The sequence below is a fragment of the Coptis chinensis genome, chromosome 3, assembly GCF_015680905.1.
Source record: "Coptis chinensis isolate HL-2020 chromosome 3, ASM1568090v1, whole genome shotgun sequence".
Classification (NCBI taxonomy): Eukaryota; Viridiplantae; Streptophyta; class Magnoliopsida; order Ranunculales; family Ranunculaceae; genus Coptis; species Coptis chinensis.
In genome coordinates this window covers 72,203,788-72,219,280 of record NC_141458.1, presented here as the reverse complement: position 1 = coordinate 72,219,280, position 15,493 = coordinate 72,203,788, and the positions used below count along the sequence as shown (strand labels likewise).

At 37.0% G+C, this 15,493-nt stretch overlaps 1 protein-coding gene across 1 annotated transcript; it reads right to left on the bottom strand.

Annotated features, from left to right (window-relative positions):
• Window positions 1–1,118: 1,118 nt before the first annotated feature.
• LOC147510693 (uncharacterized) lies at window positions 1,119–13,547 on the bottom strand. The gene is given in 11 exon segments (XM_086602570.1): window positions 1,119–2,253; window positions 4,655–4,738; window positions 6,675–6,743; window positions 6,832–6,897; window positions 7,106–7,174; window positions 7,774–7,827; window positions 8,075–8,141; window positions 12,621–12,988; window positions 12,990–13,109; window positions 13,195–13,293; window positions 13,361–13,547. Coding segments are annotated over 11 exon segments (2,067 nt in total). The 5' UTR covers window positions 13,472–13,547; the 3' UTR covers window positions 1,119–1,293.
• Window positions 13,548–15,493: the final 1,946 nt, after the last annotated feature.

Below are 15,493 nucleotides of genomic sequence, written 5' to 3'. Positions count from 1 at the left end.
GTGTTCTGGTCTTCTGGAGGCTAAGTTGGTTATTCTTCAAGTACATGCATATGCATAGCACACACATGTATTTGACAGTTAAAATTGATAGTGTACACAGATAGATCTCAAAAATTAAGAATCAGTGGTAGTGGTAGTATCACCTCCCAATTTTTTTAAATTTGCTTTCAAAATTCAGAATTTTGCGGAAATTCAACTTTAGGTGGAAGCAAATTCGGCAGCATCACCTGCCTAGCCGTATCTGTGGAAGTAAATTTGGAATTTCGGATGCGGATGCAATGCGACAATGGTACTGTCGCACGCCATTGCAAATGTTGCGTGCATTGTTTTTTTCTACTTTTGGAATGGTTGTGCAGCACTCCCACAGTCGCGCCAATTCTAATGTCACGTGGGTTGTTTGTTTGACTTTTGGAATGGTACGTGCGACACTCCAACTGTCATGCAACAATGATAATATCGTGTGGGTTGTTTTTTGCGAATGGAATTTACGACCACCTAGAGTTGGTCCAGATTTGAAGATAAAATTCCGGAAGCAAATCTACAGGTTATGCGGCCACCACCTAGAGATGCTCCAAAGTATCATTTCTTTCGAATACACAATTTCAAGGGTTATCTAGACAAGAACAAAAATTCTAGAAAAATGATTGTGACTATTGCATTGACAAGAAAGGCAGATGAAGGATATGAAGACATAAAACCCAATTCACGTTACTGGGAAATAAGATCTTGAACTATACCTGTTTTTGTTTCCAAGTTTTAAATAAACTACTAAATTGCACTAAAAGAAAAAATACTGATTTGAATTATTTCATTTTCCTCCTTGTTGATGCATTGACTTTGAATCATATCCAAGTCTCGTAGTCCAAAAGAGATCTCAGCAGGGGGGAAAAAATAGTCCAAATTTGATGATGAGGATCCAGAACACCGGCAAATTTGAATACCGGTCCTCCCTATTGTTCACAGTTCACATCAAATAATAATAATATTGAGCAATCTCTAAATTTATATATAGATGCTAGCCCACTAAAGCAACAAAGAATGGAAACATGGGGTGGTACCGAAAGTGTTCATTGCATCATTGATATCAACCTTTTGCACACATAATTCGTGACACTTCATTCTCGTTGCTTTTGTTGTGCAACTTATAACAAGGCTTTTTATTTCACTAACATTCCTTTTTTCTTTTTCTTTTGATAATTTATAATTCTCTTTTGTCGGCATATTTTACAAACACTCAAAAGCTCATTTTAGCATTCACACCACATTCGTTTTTCTCAAGGTGTAACCGTACACTCAAATCTTATTCATTCCCATTAGGATAGTTGGAGAGAAACGAAGAATCAAATCCTCTTCACACAGTTTCACAACCTGATGCTCAGGAAGTGTGACCATGGCTACCCTACTCAAAGAACTGTTTCCATCGGGTGAAGGAAGGATCAATATTTGACCTTCTCCAAACACACGCTCAAAGTAATATGAAACGCGAATTGGTTTACCCCGCGACTCGAATATAGCTGAATATGGATTTAGGCTCTCCCAATTAGCACAGACAAGATCAGGACCATTGATTGGTGGAGGAGGTTTATAATCATTCTTCAAATCACCATCACTGTTAGATTCTAACCACTCGAGCAAATCCATGATCCCCTCATTTCCCATCTTTTGCATAGCGTTTTCTATAGCCTTGGCAGCGTTCGGTAATCCAACTTCCATTGATTCCTCTCCGCAAACTTTGTTAAAAATCATATAATTTCCAAAGAAACCGTTGTCTAGCCCTAAAGCAATTCTCTTATCGAGGCATATAGACATATCACTGAGCCCCCCTTTCCTCCCCTTCAAGTTATTAACACTGAGCCAGAAGAGAGACGCAAGAGCTGCGAATGGTGAGGCACTTGAATCATTGCTTAGACTCACAGCACCAGCTTGAGCTTCAGCCATGCACTTCCTCACCATCTCATCGTCAAAGACAAAGGTGACTGTTGCATATCTCTCAATACACAGAGCCGTCAAATTAGATTTTCTGTCCAAGGATGATTTATAGCAGTTGATCATGTCAATGTGTGGACTCTTGTTCACGTCCTTGTTTCCAATCCTTCGGGGTGGTACAGAATGGAAATGTGGTGGGCTAATCATCTTGCCAAACATGGCTGTGTCCGCCCATGCCTTGACGAGCATGGTAGCTGATGTTGCGTCTCCAAGTAGATGGCTGCAGCTCAAACCAATTGCGATACCACCACCTTCAAACTCAGTCAGCTGCATAAACCAAATAAAGCATCCCCCACACAGGAATTAGAACCACTTCAAACTCAGTCAGCTGCATAAACCTAAAATACAGAATATGATGGTCTGAGCTAATGAAGGTCCATTCAAGTGCCAATATATCATATATTCATATCATACATCAAATATTCATGTGCCAATAGGAATGTAACTCTGAACTCACTTCATCAAAAAAGAAAACTCTGAACTCACCCCGTGCGTACCACCTACTACATATGTGGATTCGGCTCTTAACTTCAATGAGATGCATACTAAACTATCCATAAGGGTTCTTTCAATGTCCGAGAAAGCAAAAGTAAGTAACCTATATACTTAACCTGAATGTAGAAAGTAGACCAAAAATATGGCTTGTAAAAAATGTCTTCCCAATATACAAGCTTGAGCTCTTGTTCCCTGTCTGCTGTCTCTAACCATTCCTCAACACTCCCTTTTGCTCTTGCTTCAACTGTTCTTACTCCGGCATCATTGCACTTGATCTTCCAACGTCCTTCAGGGGTCTTTTGCAACCTTCCAGTCACCATAGGAAAACTCGTAAGCATTTCAGAGAAAGACTCAGTTAGCTTCTTCGTTACATTGCCAAGCTCAGTTCCAGCGGATGTATAATAGTAGAAGACGAGACGAAGGTTGCTGGGCTCCATAGCATGGTCAAGAACCGACAGAGAATGATATTTTCCAGGTTGCACTGGCTTGGTGCTTACTACTGTTCGCTTGCATAGATAGGTAATGTCTGCCATTGGCCAAATCAGAAGCGATTATTATTTGTGCACCGTATCTTCTTGGCATGCCCTATATATGGGAACATTAACAATCTGCAACAGAACATGATGAATGGGAGGCGATCTTTTCATGATCCACTGAATTATGCTCCTTTTTAGCATAAAAATCCCAAGAAAAATGGTATGACGAAACAAATCTGAAAGAGCTCCTCTACACTAGGTTTCAGAATGTTGTTCTCTCCCGGAAATGTCTCAAATACTACTAATTCATGCATTCCACATTCACCTGAGGGGCAAGGATGGCACTATCATTTTGAAATAATAAATCCATGCATGCGTAGTTATAAGCTGTAACAGACTTCCCAAACAAACCAAATCTCCCATACTTTTATGACTGTTAGCTTATTACTGCCATTGACAATGACGGATAAGTTTCTAAAAGACATCATTTCAGCCTTCAATCATACAATAATTCTGTTATCACAAAACTAAAATATAACAACAAGAGATACACAGGAGAAAAACAATATATTGAGCTGGTACATGGGCCATCCTTTTGAGAAGGAGATCAAACTCCATTAAGTTCAAAAATATATATAACTGATATTCTGATATCAGTAAAAGATCACTGATATTTTGGGTATCGCAAACAATTCAAATTTTCAAACACATTGAGAAAAGAATTTTTTTTAAAACCGATGTAGGAAAAATTGAAACAAAGGTCCCATTCAGCAGTTTGAAGGAAATGTTCATGCCATTTGGTTTTATAACTGACAGTGCACACACAAGAAAGGTTTCTAAACAAATTTTTTAGCCAAATACCTTCAATCCGAGGAAACCTCTCGTCAAATAAGGCTGCAATGACATGTTAAATCCCAATTTTGGTTGTTTTGACCTTGATTTTCATTGCTTGGGTAGGAGTGAAATCAAAATGTTGAGGCCAACTAAGACTTGGATACGGTTATATTAGGACATTGACCAGCCTGAATCTGTAAACATACGAGTGCTGATGTGGTGCATCGACACATTCTCAGCATGTGTGCTTACGAGTGCATGGGCAAACCAATTATACTTGTTTTATCTTTCTTCAGTTAGTCTCCTAATAGGTTTCCGAAACGGTGTAGTGTTATAAATAGGGGCTCGCAACCACATACAATGATACAAAGGTGTTTATTTTAATCATTGAAACAAGATTACTCGGTTTAATCATTGTAATCGTTCTAATCTCTTGTTACCCCGGGTTAGTTTACAACTTGTATCTAGAACCAAATTATTTTTCAAATAAAAATGTGCTGACGCATGTAAATGGAATAATTAAACTGAAAAGAGCCAGCAACTTTGAATTCATATAATATATCACTATGAAGCAGGTGGCCTTGATTTCAAGTTGTGAACAGAAAGATCTAAATCTATCCATCAAAAGAATGGAAATCAATCAACAACAACATGAGAAAAACCTCTAAACTAAGATGAAGAAGAACAATGTCATAAATCAGAACCTCAAATAGTGTCAACATAAAATACTGTTATGTCAAGAGGAGTCTATGTTTGATACATGACGTGATAGTGATATATGACGCATATAAATCAAACCCAAGAAACAAGGCAACATATTAAAAGCTACCAGATGCATCCAGACTTAAGTTCAAATGTCATGCCTTCCCATTTATATAGAGAGAAATATCCCTAACTGCACCGTCCTCCAAGTTATCAGCTTCGTCCATTACTACATCAACCAGAGACTGAATAACCAAAATGGTGTATCAGCAGAAGTCCTTTTACACATGAACTATAAACATAAGAATCCAATGTAGCAGAGATAATAATGCTGCTTACTAGAATAAGAAAACATCAAAATCCAATCCAGTATGATTTAACATTTAAGCACCACAAAGTCACATTTATGATTTATTAAACTTGTCTAGGAATCCCACACCGTATCTATGCTTAAGGGCATTTCCAATGGGGGGTGCAAACTGAATAAGATGTAGAATTTACACCGCCAGTCTCAAAAAAAAAAACACTCCCAATGGGAGGTGTAAACCATATGTGATTGTTAACAACTAGTAACCCAAGACAAGAATTCTCCAAAAATTGCTATAAAACACACGTCATTTGAAATGACGGGCGAGTTAAGTATAGCTCCGGACATCACTCCAAGTAACGACCCTCTTTAATTCTATACTAAAAGTAAACTCGGGCGCCACTTGGAGTGATGCCCTCTTTAATTCTAATTGGGACATCACTTGTTCGAAACTATCAAGCGTGCATATCTTCCTACTATCCATTTGTGTAGTGGGAGTTGTAAAATCCTAATGGCACCTATGTGGAAGAATACAGTAATTCTACACCACCCATTGGAGATGCCCTAACAGCATATATTACAAGTATAATAAACAATGAGAACTATATCCCAGTAGAACCGGTGTCAGCAGTTGGGAAACAACGATTTAGAGCATAAAACTATAAATCTCGTATTCACTCGTGTCAGACATTTCCTTTCCATATATGGGTAACAAAGGCATAGTCAATATATTCTTAGATATACAAAAACGGAAGAAGTTTTACTAATTCTCCAGAGTATAGTAGTTAAAGAAAAAGTCGGTATGAGCAAATTAGCTCGGACCACAAGCAGTAAGCAGATGGGTTCCTAGCTCCAACGAGGCAGTGTGCGTTTTCCCCCGAGGTTTGACACAGAACTCCCAAGCTTATTCAGTCAAAAGCATAAGCAATGTTCTAAAAAACAATAGGCGGCTTATTAGGCGGTGCCTAGACAGGCTAGGTGCTAGGCGGTTTCCTAAAATATACGTCATATATAGTCACACACATTCACACTACAAGAGATGAAGATTTCAAACTATATATACTTGTCAAAAGTTGCAAATGAGTTAGGTGTAGTATCGGGATGTGTTTGTGTTGTAGTGTGACTGGTAAATGCTACGTCTGTGCATGTAGGCTTCTTGTCTTTAGCAACGTACTGTGTTATCATTCCTCTTCATTTAAAAAAAGAAAATCGAGCAAAAGAACAAAAAAGTTGCGCATGAGTGAAACAACTACACATGATATACCATTATTCAAAAACTCAACACACACAAAAGCACTTCTTTCAAAAAGCATAAGAGTTGAAGAAGATGACAAGTGACCTGCTCGAGTTGAATAGAGAGATTGAGAGAGAGAGGGAGAGGGCTGAAGTGAAACACACTTTATTTTGATCCTTTAACTCCTTGTTATGGTTGTTTCTTTTAATTTATATTGGGTTTAGTCTTTTAAACCCATATACAAATCACAAACCCTCTTGGGCATTTTCTTTTTGACAAGTCGTCATTTTTCTAGAAAAAATACTTTTAGCCCAACTAGACCACCAAGAAGCCAATTAGTCCGACTAATCGTCCCACCTAGAGTCCTAGACCCGACTAATTGGCCCACTTTTTTTTTTGAAATGATTTAGTCCTAGGCGAGTCGGCTGGGCAATCCCCTAGGGACCACCTAGGCGGCCCCCTAGACCGTCTTTAGAACACTGATAAGGTCCATTAGTTGCCGAGGGGGTAGGTACTGTGCCTCCCACATAAGACACGTGTGTACATTATTAGACAGGCCCTTGGCTAGTCCCAGAGGGTCATTCCATGATTACGTATGCAACAGTATTTCTAGTTCCAATACGGAATTGTGGAAACTAACCTGAAGTTCATTTTCGCTGCTTTTGAGCTTTTTGGTGTAATCATTTACTTGCATGATGCATTTTTGAGCCTGGACATATAGAAGAATGGAAGAACCATAACATATCAGCCAAATCTTCCTGACGCAAGGTGATGTGGGACACAAGAAAGTTAGTTACCTTGGTCAATTGCAATCGTTTGTGAGAATTAAGCTTCTTTGCGGTGTCCAATGCATCTTCTAAAATCTGCAGTTGTCATCAAGCCAATAAAGTCGAGCACAATTCTGGCAAGGTCCAAGCTCTAACTACCAACAAAAAATTAGCTACACCATTTTCTTTTTTGGAAAAATTAAAAATTAAAAAAAAAAAAACAGAATTTAGCTAATTTAGTAAGCAAAAATAACATAATAACCAACAAACCTCATAATGCTGCTCAAAATCATAAAATGTTTACCTGGGATCTCTTCTGCACATCTGAAATATACTTCTCCCTCTCCTTCAGCTTCCCTTCAATCTGAGATATCTGATTGTTTAACAAATGTGTTTTTTGTTAGGTCAAGAAAGAAGCAGAAATTCATGTGCATGAACTGATTAGTGAAAACAGAGACTAATACGATGAATCAAGTCTCAAGTTCACCACTAATAACTAGCCAAATTATACTAAGAAAAGAACTAAAACAGATTGAAAAAAAACAAAAAACGATTGAAAAGTTAGATAGATGTCTCGCTGCAAACTCACCTTACATCATAACTTCATAAGTCAAAAAATGTATTTAAGAAAACCACTTCAGGTGCCATTATAAAAAACAGTGGAAAAGTAATCACAGATTGAAAACATAAAATTATTTTCTGTAGGTGCATCACAGTCAATAGCTTCACGTTTAACTTCAGAAGCACCACATACTCAAGTTGGAACGTTGGATTTTATTAGTTACAATAAATTGCATCAGATATCAAGGCGTAGATGTTTATTATTGTACATGTTAACTTTTTAAGCGACTTAAATACTTAATATTAGCCGAAGATAACATACATACTTACAGTCAGACCACAAATCATACGCTGTCTGCTTAGTAAGTTTATCCTTAGATAATGATACAAGTTTAACAGAAGTGTACAAACCTCTTGTTGAAGCTCCTCACGTTTTTGAACTGATAGTTCCAATTGTTCCTTTACCTGATACCATGTAGCAGATATGAGTTAGAACAAAGACATGTCATAAACTTCCACTAACAACATTTAAGAGTATACCACTCATCTTCTTTTTCTTTTACTTGGAGGAAATGCAGAAAAGGAAAAATTCAAGATGCTCAGTGCTGGTAGGGTACCAACCCACTAACAGAACCTTGAACTTCAACGCACCAAACTCCAGCGCATCAAGCAGGTGTGCCTACCAATATATCAGGCTGATCGATTTTCTTACCTGGTCCTGATAATCGTCATTTGAATTTGGCGACAGCTCTCTACTCCCTGGATCAATGAAACTGGAACTGCACCCAAAATAAAATACATAATTTCAGTAGAGTTCAGAAGTTTTGAAGTATCCATTAGACGAGTTGTTCGATGACTTTGAAGTAGCCTCATTATGCTTTTAGATCATTAATATTGACCTATTGCCAGAAGTTACTCAGGTCAAGCTGTGTTGTATACAAGGAAAATGAACGTTTTGCATGAAGAGGAATAATAGCAGGTCTAGTGGTGCCTAGGGAACCCCAAATACTTTGCATTATTGTATTACATACCAGTGAGGATCTTTTTCAAAAACCTTAGGAGAAGAACAGATTATTGTTGAAATCTAGAACTTGTAGGATTCTGTAGTTTACAATGTATGATGCTTTAAGAGATGTGAGTGACATATACTTGGGAGGATCTATTTCAAAACACAAGCGGACAAAAATATTGTATTCCAGTGTAGTGTAGACTCTACGACGCTTCAAGAGATCTGTGTCATACAGTCACCAATGTTTATAACTTAAACGGTTCAAGAAAATGTGAATGACATATTCTGAGGTAGGATTCCCTTAAAACAATTACATCCACAATTCCACGTTGAAATAAAATCCAAACTTATTTCCAAGATATCTCCAATAACAAAATGTATATTAACAACTAAAATAGCAGCCGGCATATCATTCTCCTTCCCTTCAGAGACTAGTGATTTAAAACTGAAAAACATGAATATCCTTTCCAAAGGAGTCTCCACATTGGGAAGTATGTCATGAAGAGATCAGCAATCCCACCTAACTTTAGAAGCATAATACGAACTTCTCACACCAACTCGATACCAATGAAACATCTTTTAAACGAAAATTTTGTGTGGAACACACTCTCGTGTCAATGCAGAGACACACCTGACGCATACAACTTCAGGTTAGAGGTTTTCTTCTGAGCCCTAAGGGTGTGTTTGGAAACAAGAACCAGAATTCTTACTAATCATGTGCAACAAAGTCTTTTTTCTTTTCTTTTTTCATATCATAGGGAGTCTCAAGAATTCTCATTGTCAACTCTTACAATGTTGTTTGTGTGGCCTTCTTTATCGGTAAAAAGAAGATGCATTGATATTATAGCTGCAGTACAGTTACAAACTTACAACGACACCTAGGTAGAGATGACTACCTAACTCTGCCCCAAAAAGGTCCAAAAAGAAAAGGAAGCAAGAACAAATTACAAAATCCCAACTGGAAAAAAAATACTCTAACACTCCCAAACAGTTCAAACCCCACCCACACTGCATCCTCCATGTCCATTTGTTCTCCTCCCCATCGTCCACCTCGGTTTCCTCTTCTGAACTGTTGAATACAAAATGGTCAAGTTCATCAATTTATTCATTATCGTTGTTGTCAGTGTCATCGAAATTGTCGCTATCCTCTGTAAATTTCTTCTCATCCTCCTCCATCCTCTTTTTTCTCTATCGCCAATCAGTTAACTTCAGCTCTCTATTTTTTTGCATTGACCTGGATTCACCACCTCTTCCCAAAATTGATCAACTCCAGCACTTCACCCTTCCAATCCATGCTCCCCTTCCCTTCTACGCACTAAAATACCGTCCATATCTTCCTTCAGTTTCTCTGTTCCAGTATTCATAGAAATTCCCTTGCTTGGGTGCCCTAGAATTCTCGTTTTCGTTTTCATTATTATTTATAAACTTCAAAAATTTGACCTAACTTGTTAACAAATTTAATTGAGACTCTCAAAAGCAAATGCTCAAAATCCCAATTACTAAATCCAGGAAGAATATTTAGGTAAGGAAAAAATGGAAAAAGACGACAACTTTTTTGGGTAATTACCCATTTCTAAATTACACTGAAGAGACCAATTTACTTGATCAAACAAACATTGGATAGAAACCAAATCTTGTCCATCGACATTTATGGAATAGACCAAATTTAATTAATACGCGTTTTAAACGTTTTGTTGTAAAAAATCGGAAGTCAAAAATTCGTGATATTATGTTAGTAAATATTAATAATAGTAGTCATTCTTTACAACATAACAAATATATCTAAATAGCTACGAAAACATTGAAACCAATTGAACGGTCTACATAAGTACCTTTATTTATTTGTTTTTGGATTGAAATTACAATTCAAACTTCAAAATACACACCATGGCATGACAATTTAAATATTGCCCAAAAAGTATAAAAGCAAAGATTTTGGATTAATTTATCACTAAGAATGTAAGAGTGGGGCACTTAAAGTAAAAGTGAGGATATAAAATACATAAAAAATAACAAAAACGCAACTGAATTTTCATTTTTTTTTTTTTTTTTTTTTGGAGCTGAATTTTTTAACCGAATTTTTGAAAAATTCGCCAAAAACCGAATTATTCGTTTCAAAGTAAAAAATCGCGAATTATTCTGAATCTTTGAAACATTCGGAAGTATTATACGTATTGCCCTTCAAAAATTCGATTCGCGAATAATTCGGCGAATTGCTAACAAGGGGGTAGATCATCTCCACAAAAAACTAAGCTTTAATTCATTTGTATGTCGAAAATATAATAAAAAATAGAGAATGGGAATTCATTGTTTCCCTCTTAAAATGATTCAAAGCAACTGAAAATTAGACAAAGTTAATAAACTTTGAGTATCAAACATATTTTTATATCATAAGCTCCTCAGCTTCTATCCATAAGATGTTCATGCTACATATTATCCTATTGGTCAATGTAAAGACTCGAGAATGACAGAATACATTCTAAAGCATACACAATTACACATTTAGATACAAATCAAGGCAAAGACACAAGTGAAAGGTTGCGACTGTTAAGTTTCATGACTTCTCTAATGCATCTTCTCTTTAATTCTTTGCATAAACCTTATTTTGTCAAAGACCAAAACTTGCTCAAGTATCACACCTTCATACCTTCCTTGCAACTTAGAAAATACTATAAATACATCAATCCTCCACCACTAGACGATATCACATGAGCCACAAAGTTGTCTCCAGAGGCAATCGTATAAATATTGTTCAAAAACGGAACCAACAGACAATTACAACTCATGGGACAGCCGGAAAGCATCTGCAGTCTAAAGCAAAATAGTAACCCGAATTCAAAATACACTTGTTATCATATTTTGTGACTCAGTTGGCTTACATGGAACTATCATGAAACATCATATTACGGCAGAATACTCAATAAAGAGAACCATCTAGCAAACTCAACTATTCAGAGTGAAAAATGGCACCCACCAATATAAAACCTAAAGCTTACCAAATTCGACTCCTTGATTGTTGGCCTTTATCTTTATTGTGTTCTCTTCTGTCATGATCATTAGTTCTATACTTCTATCCATTTCTCTGTCTCGTTCCCTATCTAGATCAAGATGCCATCTAGTAAATTAGTAATAACCACCAAGACTGACTCCAAGAAGGATTTTCTTTCTTGTTCTCTGTACTCCATAACTTAAACCAACCACTACACCTAGATCCATTTGGTAATATCTTGACTCATTCCTCATTTAGTATCCAAATCCACAATACTAAGAGAGTAGGGAGGCACTCTTCTTCTATATAATAGCAAATAAATGAAACCTAGTTTTTATTGGGAAAAACAAAACTGAGCGAATCCAATATACCAGATGTAACAACCCCAAAAAAAAAGTAAAGAAAAAAGCGAAAACAAAAACAAAAATGAATGTGCTAACCCACTTGTCACTCTTATGATAACCTTGTGGAACTCTTAAAAGCATGTTTGGCCTTTTAGGACCCTCTCCCCCCAAAAAACACACACACACACACACAAACAAAAACAAGAATGCATCTTTTTTTCTCGTAAAATGATATAACGAAATAAATATGAGTATCAAACATATTTTCATAAACTATAAGCTCCTTGGCTTCTATTTATAAGATGTAAATGCTACACACTATCTTATTGGTAAATGTAAATTCATGACATTAAAAAGACTCGGTCTGACAGAATACATTCCTGACCATACGCATTTAGAAGGAAATCAAGGCAATGACACCACAGCGAGTTTCATGACTTCCCTAATGCGTCTTCTTTTCCTCTTTCATCTTTTTATAAACCTTACTTTGCCAAAGACCAAAACTTGCTTGAACATCACACCATCACTCCTTCCTTACAACTTAAAAAACAGTATACATACGTCAATCCTCTACCACTAGACGATACCAACCTGAGCTACAAAGGCGTCTCCAGAGGCATTTGCAGGAAAATTTGTAACAAAAGAAGAGTTACAACTCTTGGGGCAATCTCCAGAGATAACCACAAAGCATCTTCAGTATAAAGCAAAATAGTAAAATGAACTCAAAATACACTAGTTATCATATTCCAAGACTCAGTAGCCTTATATGGATCCTTCATGAAAGTCGATTGTCACAGAAAACAACATATTACGGATTTACAGCAGAATACTCCATATAGAGAGCTATTTAGAAAAATTGACTATTAGGAGTGAATAATAGATAATGGAAACCAACAATATAAAATCTAAAGCTTACCCAGTTCGATTCCTTAATTGTTGGTCTTTATCTTTATCATTTTCTCTTCTGTCAAGATCATTAGTTGTATCCACTTCTCTGCCTTGTTCGCTGTCTAGATCAAGATGCCTCCCCAAATCTCGATCTTGTCTCCTGCTCCAATCTTGTTCTCTGTTCTCCCTGTCTCGGCCTTCGTCCATGAAACGTTCTGTGCTCCGATCACGACCGCGTTGACGTTCAAAATTTGTTTCCAACGCCTGACGGTCTCGAGACCGTCTAATGTTCCGTTCTGTTTCCAACTCCCGATCACGGTCTCGAGAGCGTCCAATATTCCGGTCCCGGTGACGCTCTCTATCATGGTCATGGTCCCTATCTCGATCTCGATCTATCCCTATCCCTATCCCAATCAGAATTCCTCTCAATATCACGACGGGTAGGACCCCTGTTAAAATGAGGTCTCCCGCCTCTGGTCTTCACTTCATTTACTCTTACTACTCGCCCACCTATTTTCTATTTAAAAACGATTCAGTATCAGTAACCTAACTGTTGTAATCAAAAGATGCATTTAAGCAAATGCCATAAATAAAAAAAATACCCTTCCATTCATATCATGGATAGCATCAATTACAGATGTTGGATTAGCGAAAGTTACAAAACCATAGCATTTGCCCCCGAAATCACGATCATTGACAATCTGCACAAAGAGAACATTAAATATACCAGTTGCATTACTTAATAAATTTTTAAAAACACCGACCGACCTTAACAGCTTCAATAGCGCCAAACAATTCGAAGGCTCTACGAATCTCGTCTTCACTACAATCGTATGACAGTCCTCCCACGTATATCGATTTCTCGTCGTCCACTGTCATTTTCTTTTCTTTTTTTTATTCCTTTTAACAATTTGTGTTTTCTACTTGTCTGCAGAGGGAATGGGCCTCAAAATAAGACATTGGGCTTCAGACTTATAAATACTCTCAATAAGAGCCACTTCACACGTATCTCAGCTCCTTCTTAGTGCAGAAAGAACGTCTCGTATAACAAAACAAAATTAAAATAAGTTGCCCCACGACCCAATACACCCTCAGTCCTCAGTAGTAGTCAGGTCGCTTTCAAGCCACAAAAACAAAATTATGCACCTTCTTTTAGCCCTTATAAAGCATCTTGAATATGTAACGCCAATTCAACCGTCTACACTAAATCTTCAATCTGTTAGTACCCTATAGTCCACGCTTCCAACATATATAACCTCTAAACCACAATCTACTATCACATACGACTAGGGGTGTCTCTTTTTGCCGAATTTCCGATTTTTCCGAAATCCGACCCAAAATTAGTCTGGCTCTGGGTGTAATTTCCATGGGCCGATTTTCCGATTTCCGAAAATTCCGAAAAAAAATTGGATCGGATTTGGATATAATTCTAAAATCCGATCCGATCCGAAATTTCCGATATTATTGCCAATTTATTCAAAAATATATCTTCTCACTATCTATCCACTTGATTAGATCTCGACCGTTCATTCATTTTCTAGTTTTTTACTTCCAAAAACAAAACAAAAACATAACCTAGCCGCTACTTCCCCACTTGAATTGGACCACTCTAGCCGCTACTTCCCCACTTGAATTCGACCGTTCATTCATTTTCATTCATTTTATCACGGACACTTCACACTTCAATTTCCACACACGAAAAAAATTTGAAACATTACAAATACCCGGACCTCAATGAATACAATGCTTGCTATTGGTGGTCGCGGTTTTTTTTTCTCGTTTTTTCTTGGATCACTTGTTTGAATGAAAATGGGTTTTCTCAATAAACAAGTGCGTATTGTTGTTGGTACATTGGTGTTGTGGACATGGTTTTCTCTCCCTACAATGAACATTGGCGTATGATATTCCAAAAATAATTGAAAGTAAAGAGATCTTTGAAAATTTACCAAGTATTCCAAAATTTCCGAGTTATTCCGAAATTTCCGAAAGTTCCGAAATTGGAAATATATTTTGAATCCGAAAAAAAATTGGATCGGATTTGGCTAGCATATTATGTTCCGATTTTTTTTTGGAAAAATTCCGAAGGAGGTTAATCCGATCCGATCCAATCCGAAATCACCCCTACATACGACATAAAACCTAGATCTACTCTAAGCACCATAGGTTGAACACATGACCCTGATAATCCAAGACGTATACATAACCAGATCAGAATCGGTTCAATTATAATTAAGGCGCTCACTAAATGCACAAGCAGTCCAACAGGTTTCAATGGACATCCATCCCAAAGGCCAAGCTAAAAGACAAGCATCATTATCATTGGGGGTGTTCTCTCCCATCATGAAAACCTGTCCAAGTTCAATCTATGTGGAACTACATTTTGACTTGATTCTAGTTCGACAAAAAACAAGATACGTAGACAGCCTTCACATAAGAAGTTCAACCAATACTATCAATCAAATCATTTTGGTTATGTAAAGGATAAACGAATTTTACCCTTTTATATTAGTTCCGTCTATGGATAGAAATACTTGAAAATTCATCCACTCAACTCTCTCACTCTCTCTAAAATTTTTAATTTACAAACTCACAAAGCACGTTATCGAAGGAAAAAGCTACCAAAATCGTAGAATTACAAGCAACAATTGGAGAGAAACAATTTGCAGAATCGATGAATGGCAGTTTAAATCTAGCAACCAGGTCGCCACTTTCCAATTAGGTGCACATGCGTTGCCAATTTGCTGATTGTTAATTCTTTAGCTCCTTTGCGGTTAATTTTGGAATCATTACACGTAATTGATCTTTACAAACAATTGAGATTAATCATTATACTGACGCATTCCATGTTCTTTAATAACTAAAAGAGGAGGCCGGCAGCTATAAGATCCAATGACAAAAGGT